General features: G+C 41.4%; 1 protein-coding gene across 2 annotated transcripts; it reads right to left on the bottom strand.

The window, feature by feature from the left end:
• Window positions 1-299: 299 nt before the first annotated feature.
• Window positions 300-14431, bottom strand: LOC140551387 (homeobox-containing protein 1). Of its 2 annotated transcripts, XM_072674800.1 has the most exons (11): window positions 14168-14431; window positions 13430-13541; window positions 11848-12259; window positions 10523-10608; window positions 10176-10286; window positions 9223-9348; window positions 6717-6870; window positions 2740-2822; window positions 2488-2583; window positions 2265-2386; window positions 300-1733 (listed from the first exon to the last, which is right to left on the bottom strand). In XM_072674800.1, exons 2-11 carry the CDS (start codon window positions 13506-13508, stop codon window positions 1590-1592), a joined length of 1413 nt encoding a protein of 470 aa, XP_072530901.1. In that variant the 5' UTR covers window positions 13509-13541; window positions 14168-14431; the 3' UTR covers window positions 300-1589. The 2 variants fall into 2 exon arrangements, with proteins under 2 accessions (XP_072530901.1, XP_072530902.1); XM_072674801.1 differs by lacking the exon at window positions 9223-9348.
• Between the last annotated feature and the right edge of the window lie 1372 nt (window positions 14432-15803).

Genomic DNA, 15803 nt, shown 5'->3' with positions numbered 1-15803 from the left:
AGATACCTATAAAACCTTTAAAGAGATTCATTTCTATTATTTTTTTTTCCAGACAGAGGAAAAAGAGGCATTTTAAAGTTCGCTTTGAATTAACCAAACTCTGAACTGAGGTGGCCTCAGTTCGGTTAGTTTTTGGGTTTTTTTTAGTTCCATTGACCAGTGAAACTGTCCATGTGTGAAAACACCCTAATACTAATCGCGGAGGAGAGGATTGGCTTGGCTTGGCTTGGTCCCCCCCCCCCCACCCCTTTTATCCATGACGTTTGCGTAGATCATTTCTATAAATCCAAACACCAGACTGTATTTGTATATTGGTTTTATTTATGTCATCAAGGAAATGCAGAAAGAGATGGGCCCTGACAGCGTGCAACACTGCTTCTTGTTCTGGTATACAGAGCTGAGGCCTGAATAATCATGGCTTAACACCTTTCCACACTCAGAGCACACATTCTTTAAGCACATTTCTGTTCCTCTAAACTCATCAGAGAAAGAATTACATTTGTCTTTGACCACATAAACTTCCTCTCCGAAAGATCGCTTACCTTGGCATAGCTTTGGCTTCAAAGGGACGGGGGAGAACAGACGGTGGATCATCCACTTGTAAGCAGCTTTTTGCATAAGATTCTAAATCTGACAAAGATACATGTCTTTCTGTAGCTTTACATACTACATTAGCTTATGTAAGTAATAAATGGTGCTTAAAGCAAACCATAAATCAAGATTTAAAAAAAACAAGCATTTTAGAGCCCGAATACCAGTCAGAGGTCACAATAGCTTAAGTGACTGGGTAGAGAAAGGCTTGAAGTAGTGGTTAATATAAAAAGAGTGAAAAGTTGTGATCTGCTATTATTGTATAGATCTTAAAGAAAATACTTTAGCTTTGCTTACTAAACACAGAAAAGAAAAAAGAAAAAAAAAACAAACCAAACAAACAAAAGACAGACATATAACACACATGATAAATGTTGTCCAAGACACAAAACCCCAATACCCAAGTGATGGTGAGTGAACATGGGGCCACTTCCACTCCTCCATTCCCAAATGTTTGTGTGTTTTACCTGAGTTGGTGGTGGTATTCAGGTTGTGTAGCTGTCCTATTCAGTATGTGACTACTGCATGTGACTAAGGAGATTTCAACACCGCCTGCATTCACACAAACGCCACAATGTAGTGCACCCCTTTGTCACATCCAAATACCTGTCCTGCAGGTTCCTTGCACAGTGCTTCCTCCTGTATAAGGTTTCTGTAAATGTGTCAAACTGTTTTACTTGAGACTAGTGAAGAGAATGGGGAGGGAAAAAAAGGCTTTAGCATGAAGTGGAGGGTTAACAATTTTGCACCCCCAACCGTCTTTCCCTCTTAAAAGATGTGTTAAGACTTGTCTTGGAATGCACAATATAGTGTATAGAGATAAATATTGCCATTACTACAAGCGTGATTACTGTAGATACATACAGTTGCCTCCCTACCACTAGAGGCACCAGAGAATTTGGTGTCTGGCCTGACTCAGACGTCATCCGCGAAAATCGGCAAGAGTGGCACTAAGCGGCACGGGCCACTCAAAATAAGACACTGACTCCTTCCAGCACTCACTCTTCATCAGTGGCCTCCCTTTTGGAGTCTTCCAACTTCTGATCCACATGTTGAGAGGGTGGGCTTGGAAGAGGCACTACTTCCACTGCAGGCAACGTGACTCCATCTGGCTCACTGTCTTTTCTTTGAGAGAGCTCTTCCTGAGTGCACACACACACACACAAACACACACACACACAAACACACTTTTAGAAGACTACTAGCAATGCACAGTGATAATCATATCAGCATCTGTACAAAATTAATTTGAAATAGACATGGACAGATTCAATCTGAACAGATAAATGTGAATGTGTGCGGTAATATAATCATTAAAAAATGCTTAGAAATGCACCACTACTAAATAAATAGCATGGGTATTAATATACATATACATGCTACAATAACAATAGTGATTGTACAATAGTGATTTAAAAAATAAATAATAATAATAATAAAACAAATGTAAACACAATGTGTTAACACATTCAGCCAGGAGAAAAGAGGGACATTTTGAAAGTGATTTCAATTTTTTTTTTACTGCTGAAGTTAAATGCATTATTTCCAAAAACTAATTTACATATCAAAGAGCAGATATGTACATGAAAAATACCAATTCCTACAATGGTGCTTATATCCTGGAGTAGATTTAAACCCATCACTAAAGGACTGGTTGTGGATTGGACTCTCACCTGGTCAGGAAATCGCTGATTCACAACTTGATCCCCAAACTCCTGGTTCTCAACCTCTTCACCATTAGAATGGCAGCTGGGGCTTGGCACTTCTATTCCGTGGCTCTCAAGAATGGCAGCCTCTGAGAAGAGGAGACGGAAATAATTAGGGGAAAACGAAATGAAAGATTTACTTTTTATTTATTTACTTAAATAAATGTTCTTGCATTCCATGTTGTATCACCTATGTTAGCACGTCTCTTCATCTCCTTCCTGCGATTGGCAAACCAGTTATACACTTTGAGTGCAGTGACCCTCTCAAACTCTGAAAGTTTGCACCCTGAAATGACAAAACCCACAAATCCAGTTATGTTCATCTTCTCTGGTGTAGTTTCAGAATCAGGTAGAACCAGAAGGTCATGGAGAACACTTGTGTGTTTGAGAAAATACTAGGACCTGCTGCTAGTCTGCATATGAATAAACAAAAGGTGCTCACCTGGTTTTTGGATGACAGAGTTGCAGGCATTGGCAATTTCCTCTCTCTTGGCTTCATCAGGATACTGATTCTCTATGAAGAAACTGACAGACAACAGCAAAATAATCAACAGAGGTTCAATATTGTAGAAAAAGCCAAGCACTGCAGAAACAGGGAAAAAGCACAATTTTATCCTACACAAAACATCTCTTTACACCGACAGACAGTACTTGCATGTAACTGTTGTTCGACACCATAGACAGTGTAGAAGAACGTGCACATGAATTCTTCCACCCAGTCGACTGGTTTTGAATTGATAAATATATTTAAAAACTAAAAATATGCCACAGAATAAGCATTTACTAAAGTTCTATTGCATATACATTTATATATTAATGCAGTTTATAATCATCTAGAATTGAGAGATGCAGCTCACTCATAACTGCAAAGGGGGTGCCAGATTACAAAATAATAAAATAATAATAAAAAAAAAAAAAAAAAAAAAAAAAAAAAAAAAAAAAAAACACAGTCAGAAGTGGTATCAGAGTCTGTAGCGGTGCTGTAAAAGACAAAAATCAGAGTCTACAATGCTACTTAATTACGATCACAGACGTCCAGTCAAGAGGCTGATGTAAACACATTGGTTCACATCAGATGGGCTAAATTTAGACCTGCTAACTTATAACATATAATAGCTGAATCATGAGTAGACAGTGCTCAGAACAGGCTCTTTATAACACCATGGAATTTTTTTCCAGCAGAAAAGCATTACAGTGATATTCAGGGGCCCTCTAGTGTCAAACCATTTTAATGCAGTGCAGAACGATTGTTATTTAAAATGACTGCTTAATTTAGGATCACTTGATGTGATATTTTATAAAACGTTTTACTTGATTTAAAATAATTTCATGATGCATAAGGAAAAAAAAACCCAAAAAACAAAACAAAACAAAAAACAAACAAACACCACACAGCCAATGGAACTGGATTCAGTTCTTAAAATCCCACAGATCTCCTGACACATTTAAGGAAAGTTCTAAACACAACCTTACCAGAAACCCTGATACACATAATTTAAAATTGTATTAGCATCTTCATAGCGCAGTTTGCCTGGTACCCGGACATTGTTTAAGTGGCCTAAATGGAAAAGAGATTCAAGCAGGGTAAAAGATCACCCTAAAGCCAATTTCACACCAGACACGGTGTGGCGCATGTGGTGCAAAGCAAAGCTGCTGCAATACTCTGACAACAGATATAAATTAGGCTTATTAACTTTTATAAACTTTCAGCTGCTTGCAATCAACCAATCATTGAACTCAACTAACAAAACAAGTGGTTTCTCCAATTTAATCACAATAAAAAACTACTTTTACGATGACGGCAGTCTCAATTATTCAACCCCTGAACAGAATCCCTCATAAAAGCACACATTTGCAAATCAGGTGTTAATCAAGGGTTTCATTGGTTGCATCAGGTGTGCTCAAGATAAAACACATCAAATACCTGGACAGGCTACAGGTTTGCAGAGTGTGACATTTGATTGCATGTTCGAAATAAGTCAGGAGAGTGGTCAAAAAAGTTCAGAGAAGAGATGATTGCCTTGCACATACAAGGAAAATGATAGAGAGAGAGTAGAGGCACTGAACATTTCTAGAGATACAGCATAACTCAAGCATCAGCTCACAAGTTTAAAGTTAAACGAACACTAGCTACACTACATGAACTTGTCACTCCTTGAAAGCCATCAACGGCTGCCACCAGATTCCTGAGGAGGTAGGTGGTCAAAAACCCTTGAGCGTGTGCAGAGCAACTTGGTTTCAATCAAATACCAGGAAATCCTATGGAAACCAGGAAATGTCATGCCTTTTGTGAGAAAGCTGAAGCTTGGGAGTCACTGGACCTTCCAACAGGACAATGATCCCAAGCATACTTCAAAGATTGGTTTCAGAAGTCCTGGAAGGTTCTGGACTTGAAGCCCAAAAAAAACCCTTTGGATTCAAAGAGGGCAGTTGCAGCATCAAACCCATGAATATTAGTACAATGGAGGCAACTGCCAATGAAGAATGGGCCAAGATTCCTCAGGGAATGCTGCCAGAAGCTGGTGTCTGGCTATGCATCACAACAGCAAAAGTGTTTTTTTTTTTACCAAGTACTAAATACACTGGTCATGAAGGGGTTGAATAATTCAGTGGCCATTAGCAGTGGCATTTTGTGTTAAGTGTGGCGACACTACTTCTTATAATGGTTGTGTTGAGTCATTTATTGGCTTATTGCAGACAGCTGAACATCTGTAAATTTGGCTAATAAACCTACTTTGCAATAGGGGTTGAATAATTTTGACTGCAACTGTAAAATTTAGAATACACATAAGTTGACCATTTATTTTGAATATGATATCAGCAATATACAGCATTCAATTCACCAAATTCATGAGTACAGTATTTTTCTTTAGCAACACGCCACATATTAAGTGTGCTTGGTCTTGAACGGAATGTGCATAAACCTAGCTTTGATGTGAACAAGGTACTAAGCAGCATTATGGGAGGATAAGTGTGGTAACCCAGTCAGCTCTTATAACCTGAATTGCCAGTTAGTTCCATTATGGACACTTAGCCCTAGATGCTCTGTAAGTTTCTATTTTAACTGAAGAATCTACACTGTTAAAGTAAAAAGAACTTGACCTAAAGACATGATGTTCATAGACTTCAGTTCAGCATTCAACACCATCATCCCACAGAATCTCACCAGGAAGTTAAGCCTGCTGGGCCTCAACACCCCCCTCTGCAACTGGATCCTGGACTTCCTGACAGGGAGGCCCCAGTTAATCCGGTTCGGGGACAGTAGCTCCAGCACCATCACAATGAACACTGGGGCACCCCAGGGCAGTGTACTGAGTCCTCTGCTGTTCACCCTGCTGACTCATGACTGTGTTGCGAAACACAGTTCTAACAGCATCATAAAGTTCGCCGATGATACAATTGTGCTGGGTCTCATCAGCAAAGGCGACGAGTCAGCATACAGAGAGGAGGTGCAGCAGCTGACAGACTGGTGTACAGTCAACAACCTTCACTGGAATGTAGAGAAGACCAAGGAAATGGTTGTTGACTTCAGGAAAACAAGACAAGACCACTCTCCGCTCAACATCAACGGCTCCTCTGTGGAGATTGTTAAGAGCACCAAGTTCCTTGGTGTCCACCTAGCGGAGAACCTCACCTGGTCCCTGAACACCAGCTCTACAGCCAAGAAAGCCCAGCAGCGTCTCTACTTCCTCCGGAAGCTGAGAAAGGCCCGTCTCCCTCCACCCATCCTCACCCTCTTCTATAGGGGGACCATAGAGAGCATCCTAAGCAGCTGCATCACTGCCTGGTTTGGGACCTGCACAGCCTCTGACCGCAAGACCCTCCAACGCATTGTGGGGACAGCTGAGAGGATCATCGGAGTCTCTCTCCCCTCCGTTATGGACATTTACACCACCCGCTGCATCCGCAAAGCAACCAGCATTGTGGAGGACTCCACCCACCCTTCACACAGACTGTTCTCCCTCCTGCCATCAGGAAGAAGGTACCGCAGCATCCGGTCCAACACAACCAGACTCTGCAATAGCTTCTTCCCCCAAGCCATCAGACTTCTCAACTCAACTTCTGCCATGATGTCTTTTCTGCTACATGCACACTCTCTCTCTACCTCTCTCTCTCTCCAACCATTTACCCCAGATAAAATGGGAAGCATTTTTTTGCACAAAGCATTTGCACTAATAACTTTACTACCTCACTGGACTCAATATTTATTACACACTGCAGAATTTGCACACTACCGGCAATTATTTATTGTTCTCTGTCTGTACTGTGTTGTGTTGTCTGTATGCACTGTGTCTATGTTGCACCATGGTCCTGGAGGAACGTTGTTTCGTTTCACTGTGTACTCTGTATGTAGTTGAAATGACAATAAAACCCACTTGACTTGACTTGATGCTTAGGAAGCTCTTGGCATTAGCTTACCTCTCCATGATTGACTGACACTCTTTCCTCCAGGTGAAGCGGCTGCCCCTTCTCAGTCTGAAAGGCCCACCCACAGCCACCCTGTCTGCAGGGCTACCAGCAACCCTCCAGTCAGGCTCTTCTTTGACCAGGGAGCGCATGGACAGAGTAGCACCTGCAGAAACATCAGACAGACAGGAAAAATGAAAACACACGATACGAGAAAAAGCACTTCTTAGAAATTAGCATTAGCATACTGACACTACAAATGACTGGACAAAGCTTACACACGGAATATGCTTTTACATGATATGTCAAACACGTCTGTGAGAGTAATGCTTTCTGGGTCATGCACCGCCCATCATGCAGCTTTAAAAGAGAATTTCAAATTTTTCAAAGACTGAAAAACTCAGATATGACGGTCATTTAAGGTGGTTTGATGCATAAACGTAACTCAGTATTTTTGTTTTTTGCTTGTTTTATTTATTAAAATATGAAAACAGTGGTGGTGACAGGAAACAGGGGTCAGGGTCTACAATGCAAATACAGTATTGCATCAGCATGCACTGATTATGGGATTGGTGGGCCAATACAGACATCTTAAATAATTTTATCTGCTGGGGAATTTAAGAACTGGACTACATGTACCTAGATTAGCATCACAGCTTTTTTTTTTTGCAGGCACCAAGTAGTTGTACTCTAAACCACTAAACCCCCAAAATGTAGTTAGTATAAGGCTAACCTACATTTTTGTACACAATAGAGTTTATTTCTCCAAAAGACGCAAAGTCCCTCCCGAGGTAGCAGTACAAACTGTAGCACGTTAACGGCTGATGTGTTTCTGCACGCATGCTGACACAACTGTCCTCATTTGACCCACTATGATTTCACGAGTTGAAATAGGTTAAAAAAAGCTGCACTTAATTTCTTTTTTGCTAATTTAGTTATTACTTGCAAACAGAATGATGAGTGATAAGGAATAAAGACAGAATGGAAAATTGAGCACATGAGCCATTCTCTCCGCTCATTCTCTGCAGCAGAGAGACACAAGAAAGGTCAGGAGAGACATCAAAACTACCATTACCAATTGTGGTAGCAATTAGGGCTGTTAAAAAACTATTCAAATAGGTGACATTTTTTTGATGATTGAATTAATAATCAATTATTCGTTACTGGCTTTATAACAGTTTTATCCACATGCTAATGTTCAAGCGACAGACAGCTGTTCAGTCTATGTTTTCACTGTAGCGCAGCAGTAAAATCTATATTCCACAAGATCATGATTAAACTTTGGTGATTCCTCCGTGGTTCACATGCATCCTGAAGGGTTCCTAGTTAGCGCAAGAAACACGCAAGATCACGGCACCAGCTAATCTACTGTTAAATTAGTTGCCAGCTAAAGTCGATGCTTCTAAATCCTGCAATCCTAAAACAATTCCTGCAATACCATACAAATCCTAACTTTACTTTATATGGCTTTATAGCTTAAGGTTCCTGGTGGAAATTTGGTTTTGAATCAAGTTTATCCGTCTTTGTCTGCCATGTGGACGCTTTGTCCACAGCTTACAACATACCGTGCATTCTCTGAGCACCCATACCATGCAACATACATACTATGATTTATTTGTAGTATTTTTCTTTAGCACCTCGCTGCATATTGTTAACAAGTGTGCTTGGACAGTGCATCTCAACTTTGATGTGAACAAAGCGCGGCAAGATAGTGTGGCAAGACAGTCAATTCTTATAACCTGAATTGCCAGTTACTGAAGTTTTACTGAAGAATCTACTGTTGTACACACACTCTCTCTCTCTCTCTCTATCTATCTATCTATATATAAAAAAATAAAAACACATACCATTACACCCTTACTACTTAATAGCAATATAACATCCGTCTGAACAGTCAGACCACAATTCATGTGATTTTTACATTAATCCAACAGAAACTTCAGCACAATTTCCTAAAACAGAGCTTTTACAGAAACATTGTTTTGTAGGATAAATGTGTGCGGGAAATGCAAGTAGGAATGACACTGTTTAATGGGGGGGGGGGGGGGGGTTCTTCACAGCAGGTAAATAAACTGGGCTTCCATTTTTCTATATTTGATAGATTTTGATGATTAAATAAAGAAAATTATAATTTATTTATTATCAGCTGATCCTTGTAGCACTTGCAGACTTTTTATTCTTAAAGAAAGACTGAGGACAGCTGCGTTTGTTGGAGAACTGTGCCAGGTGGAGCAATGTTTTTTTTTTTTTGTACATATGGGTCAATTCTGGAGTTTGGCTTGTGTGGACTGAAATCAGAAACATTCTTTGGACATCTGATTCCCATCACTGCCGATCAATTCTGACTATAACCGTTTTTTTCCCTAGAAGAGCACCTCACACATCAAACCACTCTGAATGGCTGTTTACATCTTAACCATTTATTTACATGGATATTTATGCATATTTTCCCAAAACTTTCCTTTAAATACAGCAGCTAGAACCGTCTGAAGAGGCTTTCCTGCAGCGTGGTGGTTACCTTGCTGGGACTGGTGTGCAGAGTACCAGGGGAGCAGGTGCATCAGTAGTTCTCTCTGTCTACTCCAGGGGGTGTCAGTCCTGCTCCTGGGGCCCTGAGCATGCTGGTTTTCGCTCCATCTGAACCCTTTAAGCCAATTAGGCAATCAGAAAACTGTATGTTAACTAGACTTACTTCCAAAGGATTTCATTCATAGGTGCGTATACAGCCTCTAAAGGAAAAATAAAACTTGTAAAAATGGTCTATTTTATCTGTATTAGGAGGTTCATAATCCAAAGGATTAAGTATGCAGAGACATGCTCAACACTGCAGCAATGCAGAGGATTACAAAGCGACATGCTCAAGGCTCTGTTAGTAGCGTTAGGTGGAGCAAAGACAATATGAAAACCAGCAAGTTCCAGGCCCAGGATCAGGACTGAGAGCTACGGTACACAGCCTAGTATGGTATACCGAAGAAAGGGTGTGGAAAGGTAACGATTCTAGAGTTTTGCATCCAAACTGTGTTTTACTTTATAAGCCCCTTTAAACACTGCCACATTCAAAGAGTGAGTAGATGAGTGTTTTGTTAGGTTGCAAACTCATTTCTAAAACTGTATAGATGTTTATAAGACTTGCCAAACCTAGCTTTAAATGAATCCTAAAAGTGATGCTTATGAAATCAGCCAGTTTCATTTCAACAAGACTTTCTCTAGTTTTCCTAAAAGTCCTGTGTCAGCATCCATATCAACTTCATATCAATCAACTTCCATATCAATATCATATTAACTCTTTAGCCCATGGAAAATGTGTAGGAGGTAGGTGTGAAAGAAAATGAATGTTAGCTGAACAAACAAACAAAAAAAGTATGCAGTTTTCTTCTCCAACCCCAGGCTGAAGTCTATTAACCTAACAAGCAAACTAATGAACTCTTGAAAGACAAATTCCTCTTTTCTGGCCAGACCAGCTGTGCTCACCTGGGCTGTTACGCTCCAGCAGGTACCAGCGGTAGAAGGCTCGGCGTTTGGAGTCACTCATCTCCAATCCCTGCTGCAGTAGCCACTGGGAGATGTAGCTTTGACTAATACCTTAAACAAGGAACACAGCAAGGAAGAACTGGTTAAGTGTCACATAGAGAATAATTACACTGAAAAAAAAAAAACAGTATGTTTAAGCACATTTAAACAAGCAGTAGATGTTTGCTGCATGATGTTCATAGACTAACATATCAGCATTATTTACAGGCCAAGTAAGAACAATGGTGATAATATCTGATATTAAAGTCACTGTGGCGCTGTTTGCAAAAGGGAGTTAAGCAGAGTACCTGTGACTTGCCCGACAATAGCCTGAGAGATCCTCCTGTTATTAAGAAAAGCCTTAATCTCCTCCTTCACCAGGTTGCTGTCCCTCCTAAAATTCAAACACAGTTATGCATGAGAGTGGGCCAACACCAGCAACAGCATTAATATATACATGCTGCCAATTAAACCCAAAGTGTTTCCTCCCAAAGATTATACACAGTTGAAGTCAGAAGTGTACATATGTTCATCATGGACATGGAAGTCATGGTAGTATTGGGTGTTTCATTGATTTGTCTTTTTCTAAATGAGTGTACAATATTTAACTGCAATAGGGTCAAAATACACCAAAAATACATTGTTCATTCAGTAGGGCTACAAGTTTCAAAATGTCTTTCACCTTTCCAAGACCCTCTTAATTTCCTGTTAGTAATCATGATTGACTACAGTTGGTAGCTTCTCTGTGTCTAAATAATAAGGGTTTATTTGAAAGTGCTCATTATATTGTTCAACACATAGTATATAAGGAAAGTCATGGGAATACACATAAGCACAAAAACAGCTGTGTGCTCACATTTTATGTGCCCGTGTCAAGAGGGAAGCAGCTTTACTGTTTACTGTATTGTAGGGTGCTGCAATGGCAAACACACAGGATTGGATATGGTTTGGGAGTAAATTGGCCAATACCCAATCCATAAAAATATGCCTGGAATTCACTGAATCAATCAATTCCAAGTTTTCACCTACTTTAGTTACTGCTTATTCCAACCCACTACTTCAAGGTCACCAATCACGAGACACTACCAGCTCTGGAAAGGTGACGGGTCATGGCCGGCACATGCCTTCTTATACAGCCAGCCACAGTATATTATCAAACTGCTATTAATATAATGTTATTTCACAGCTCAACATGACTGGGGCACCAACTTCTTTCTATAATGTCAGCTAACAGATGCCCACATTGGCAAGCATTAGTGATGGGTGGGATAGGGAGGGCCACCATAACCATCCAACCTCCCATTTGTTTCCCCAAACTGTTATTGTTTTACTGTGTGATAAGGTAAGAAATCAGGTAAGGGAGGAAAGGAAAAAAAAAAAAAAAAGCAGTGTCTCTTACAGGCAGCACATCTCGATATCTAATTTAGAGCTTTAAACAGCTTTTAAGCATTCCATCAAAACCAGCTGTCTCACTTTTCCTCCCAGTCCACCTGACCCACTTCAAAAGGCCCGTTCTTCTCTGAAAATTGCACGGCTGCTCCAGGGACGTCCTCCGCCATTATCTGGTGTTATATTAATCAGTCCTTCTTACTAGCATTTTGAGTAAAAAACGTAACACAATGTGATTTTATACCTCATGTACTCCTCCACCTTCTCTTCCAGATCCCAGTCCTCTTCTGCCAGGTCATAATTAAATGACCTCTGAACTCCACTGGGTGGGTAGAGGGGTGGAGGTGAAGCATCGTAGCTGTTGCTGGGCGACAGCGCAGCCTCCAGGACAGGGGTTTGTGTGGTAGCTGAGGTGAGAGAAGACGAGGAGGAAGATGAGGAAGAAGGGGCGGCCACGGCCGCAGAGGTAGGAGCACTGGGTGGGGCTGAGTGATTGTCACAGCAGGTGGCACGGTGATCTGGATCCAGTCTCTCTAGAGACTCCAGAGCTTGGATGATTTGAGGCTTGGTCAACCCAGAGAGCCTCAGCCGCTGCAGCAGGTCTATCTGCTCAATCGTGTAGCGCGGCTCCACATCACAACACTCCATCCTGGCATCTGCATAGAGAAGCATTTGTTATTCATTTGAGCAAATGTCAAGAGACGTGTGTGATGCACATATCAGAGACAACGGATCAGTTCATCTTAGCAGTGCATCAATCTGATTGTATTGAATTGGTGTGAGTAACAATCTTTTAAATTCTTTGGCATGACTGCAATCAAAATGGGCAATAAAATAATTGTATATATAAAACAAATAAACAGAATTAATAACAAAACTTCACAATCCTAAAAAAGGTGTATGAGGTTAAAGAAGCAGACGATGATGGTCCAAGCCCCACAACCAGCATCCGTGACTGAGGTTCCCTTTGGTCTGGATGTGTTGAACACTGCAGTTGCACTAGATATCATAATTAATACAATTATTATTTTCAATGACCCTCATCTTCATGTTTTTGCATGTCAGTATCAATGTTTCCATGCATTTGCTAAATCCCTATTGAAGACCATTAAAATACCAATCAAACATTATCTGTGCAAGTATAAAAAACACCTATAATTGGGGGGATTCAGACAACAGCTCAATTGAACTTTGTCATTATAACTACACAGGGTTGTGCGGGCTAGAACCCTGTACAGTCTTGGAAGCTATCATGGCCTAACCTAATGGCTACAGAAGGGGGCTTGGGACCTGAAGGTCGCCGGCTAAATCCCCTGGACCACCACAAAGTGTAAGGTGGACGGAGTGAAAGAACAGCACTTTTTCCTCCAACAGCAATGCTTTCTTTTCCCATAACATTCATAGCCTAGTTGCCTTTGAGCAAGGCACCTAACTCCCAACTGCTCCCAGGGTGCTGAGGTGGCTGCCCAATGCTCCAGGTTTTTGCATTGCCATGGAAGAGTTTAAAAAGTCTTGGGTCCAGAAACAAACACACATAGCTCGAAGAAAACATACAAGACAAGAGCAGTATGTGCACAGTCAATAAGTGCAGAATCAGTACTGCCAGTTTGGTATAGTGTAGTGAACAGGTATTCAAACTGTGGGGGAGATTCAGGGGTGAGGAGGAGAGCTACTTCACAGGCAAACCATCAGTAACATGCCCCATGCTCTCTGAGCCCTCCAAAACCAGAACCGGACACCACTGTCCCAAAATAAGAAATGTGATCATGTTGATGTCCAGTTAAAGTTTAGGAGTGTTTCTGGGGGGGGGGGAGCTGCCGTCCTACCTGAGAGCTGAGGTGAGGGTCTGCCCGTTGGGAGCGGTTCGGTGCGTGGAGCCACAGCAGGGAGGCACCACTGCCGCATGGTCGACAACTCACCACACGGGCCGAGGGACGTCTAGCATAAAAAAAGAAAGATATTCCAGGACATTTTCTCACAAACTCGGTATTTGCAGTCACGAAGAGTTTAACCACGTACCCCCAACCTCCTTAACGTTACTTACGAAAAGCAGTCCGCCATTAGCTACGTACTAAACGTAGCTAGCTATCTGCAACTATGACTTTGATTTGGTGTTTATGTGAGTGAGAGAGAGAGAGAGTGTGTGAGTGTGTGTGAGTGTGTGTGAGTGTGTGTGTGTGTGTGTGTGTGTGTTTTGCTGCAGTTTTAGCTCACTGTAGCTCCCTAGCTTTAGCAGGCTAGCAGTTTGGAGAAGCATGCGTAGCATTGTAAGCTTTCTTTTGGCTCGTCTGTGTCTTCAGACACACTGAACGACTTTTCAGAGGCAGCTTTAGTCTATTTACAACAAACATGTAGCGAAGTCATGCAATGAGCGCAAAACTCAGTGGAGACAGTGCTAAAGCCTTCCAGGCGCCAATAACACAACACTGCAACGGGTCTTCTGCCTTTCTTCTTTATGACTGCGGCTGTGAAATGGCAGCTGACTAACAGTTAACAAAGCTCTTGATAAACAGCTAAAGGAGACCGAGGAGACTGCGGTAAGCAGGTCAGTAACGGAGCCTTACCGCCTTCAGCTCCCCGTGCTGCTGCCAGCTCACTGCAGCCGGAGGGAAGAGGCTGAGGGCCGGCTGTGCAGTCAGTCCTCTCCGCGGGCGAAAACGCTGGCCCAGCCGCCCCGCCGCTCACTTGCCTGCCTGCCTGCCTGCTGCACTTCGTGCCGCTCCGACTAGCTAATGAAGGTGATCCGGGGAAGGGTCACATTGTCCCGGGATGCTGCGGTGTAATATCACTCGGTCTAAGGCGACCAGTCCCAGCCTTACTGACCTCTCACCCGGGTACGAGTTCAGGCAGGAAGTGGGTATTAAATGGGTAGGAATTAAAGAGCTACGTCCATGAAAATACAGTTGTTGTTTTTTTGTTTTTTTACCAGGTTTATCCCTGAAAAAAGTTTTGGTGTAGCGTTAGCGTTACATTTAAGGTGCTTGTACACTCATGTAAAATAAGAAACCAAAGAAAATCTTGTAGTTTCAAATTGCAACACTTATACAGACCACAGCAGAAAAACACCTGATTTAAATGCATTGATTTGTGATATCATATTTATCTACTTCACTGCGATCTTTGATGGTCAAGGTGGTTGAAAAGCTGGTCATCAAGTAAAAACATACCCTATGCTGGTTAACCACCTTTTGACCAGCATAGTGCATGTTGCATATGATTGATGATGATTCTGGTCATGCTGGTTAACCAGCGCTGTCTTGCTGGTTAACCAGCATGGTCGGGCTTGTTCATACTGGTTATTTAGGCTGGTCAGGTTGACCATGCTTGTAGACCAGCTAAACCATCAAACTTAAATAAAAACATACACATTGCTAGTCAAGAGCTAAGTTGGTCAACCATCTTAACCATCTTAACCAGCTTGACCAGCTTGAGCTTGACCATGCTGTTTTTTTACAGCAGGATTATCATCACTGTCACATTTTAATCATTTTCACATTTTGATATAATTCTGGTAGTCCTTTATTACATTGTATGACACTGATGACATTAAATGCTCCAAAATGACTTGGAATAAAATTAAATTGGAATAAAAAAAAGAAGTTTTTTTTGCATTTCTTTGCCATTTTGGAAATATGAGGGTTAGCCCCACCACTTTCACAATGAAGTTATAAGGAGTGTTGCTGCGTTTATGCGCTGTGGAATTTATGGTAAATACAGGTTCCCAACTTGGATGTTGCACATGAGCATCCACTTAAGTTGTAATTTCTAGTGGGAAATTCAGAGACCACTTTGATACCTGAGTTCCTGAGTTAGAATGGCCCTCAACCTTGGTGGCGAAGAGTACAGAATCTGTAGCTATTGTATGGTGCATAATTCCTTTTTTAACAGTGCAGTCTCTTTATACTGTAACTCCGAATGCAGTGAAAACAGCTTAAACTGTAGTACTGGAAGCAGGATGTAGGCTACTCAAGTTCCACTGCAAGTTTTCAAAAAGAGGGCTCTTCAAGGATTCTTCAGTAAAGACAATGGTTCTTTAGAGCCACGGCAACTTTAAAAAACATGTGAATGCTGAGATGGTCTCTTGTCGGGTTAAATTCAGAGACTATTTTGATACCTGAGTTCCTGAGTTAAAATGACCCTCAACATTTTAACATGGCAGCGAAGAGTACAGAATCTGTAGCTACTGGATGGTGCATAATT

This window comes from Salminus brasiliensis, chromosome 3 (assembly GCF_030463535.1).
Source record: "Salminus brasiliensis chromosome 3, fSalBra1.hap2, whole genome shotgun sequence".
In the NCBI taxonomy this organism is placed as follows: Eukaryota; Metazoa; Chordata; class Actinopteri; order Characiformes; family Bryconidae; genus Salminus; species Salminus brasiliensis.
Note: the sequence above shows the minus strand (reverse complement) of the source record. Positions and strands in the feature narration are given on the sequence as shown.

Bases quoted from the DNA above. Each gene is read 5' to 3' on its own strand.
- LOC140551387 (XM_072674800.1), bottom strand. From the start codon at position 13,508: ATGCGGCAGTGGTGCCTCCCTGCTGTGGCTCCACGCACCGAACCGCTC. The intron at 9,349-10,175 runs GTGAGCACAGCT...ATTGGCTTAAAG, and splicing joins GCTGGAGCGTAACAGCCCAG to GGTTCAGATGGAGCGAAAAC. The intron at 1,734-2,264 runs GTGAGAGTCCAA...GTGTGCACTCAG, and splicing joins ATCAGCGATTTCCTGACCAG to GAAGAGCTCTCTCAAAGAAA.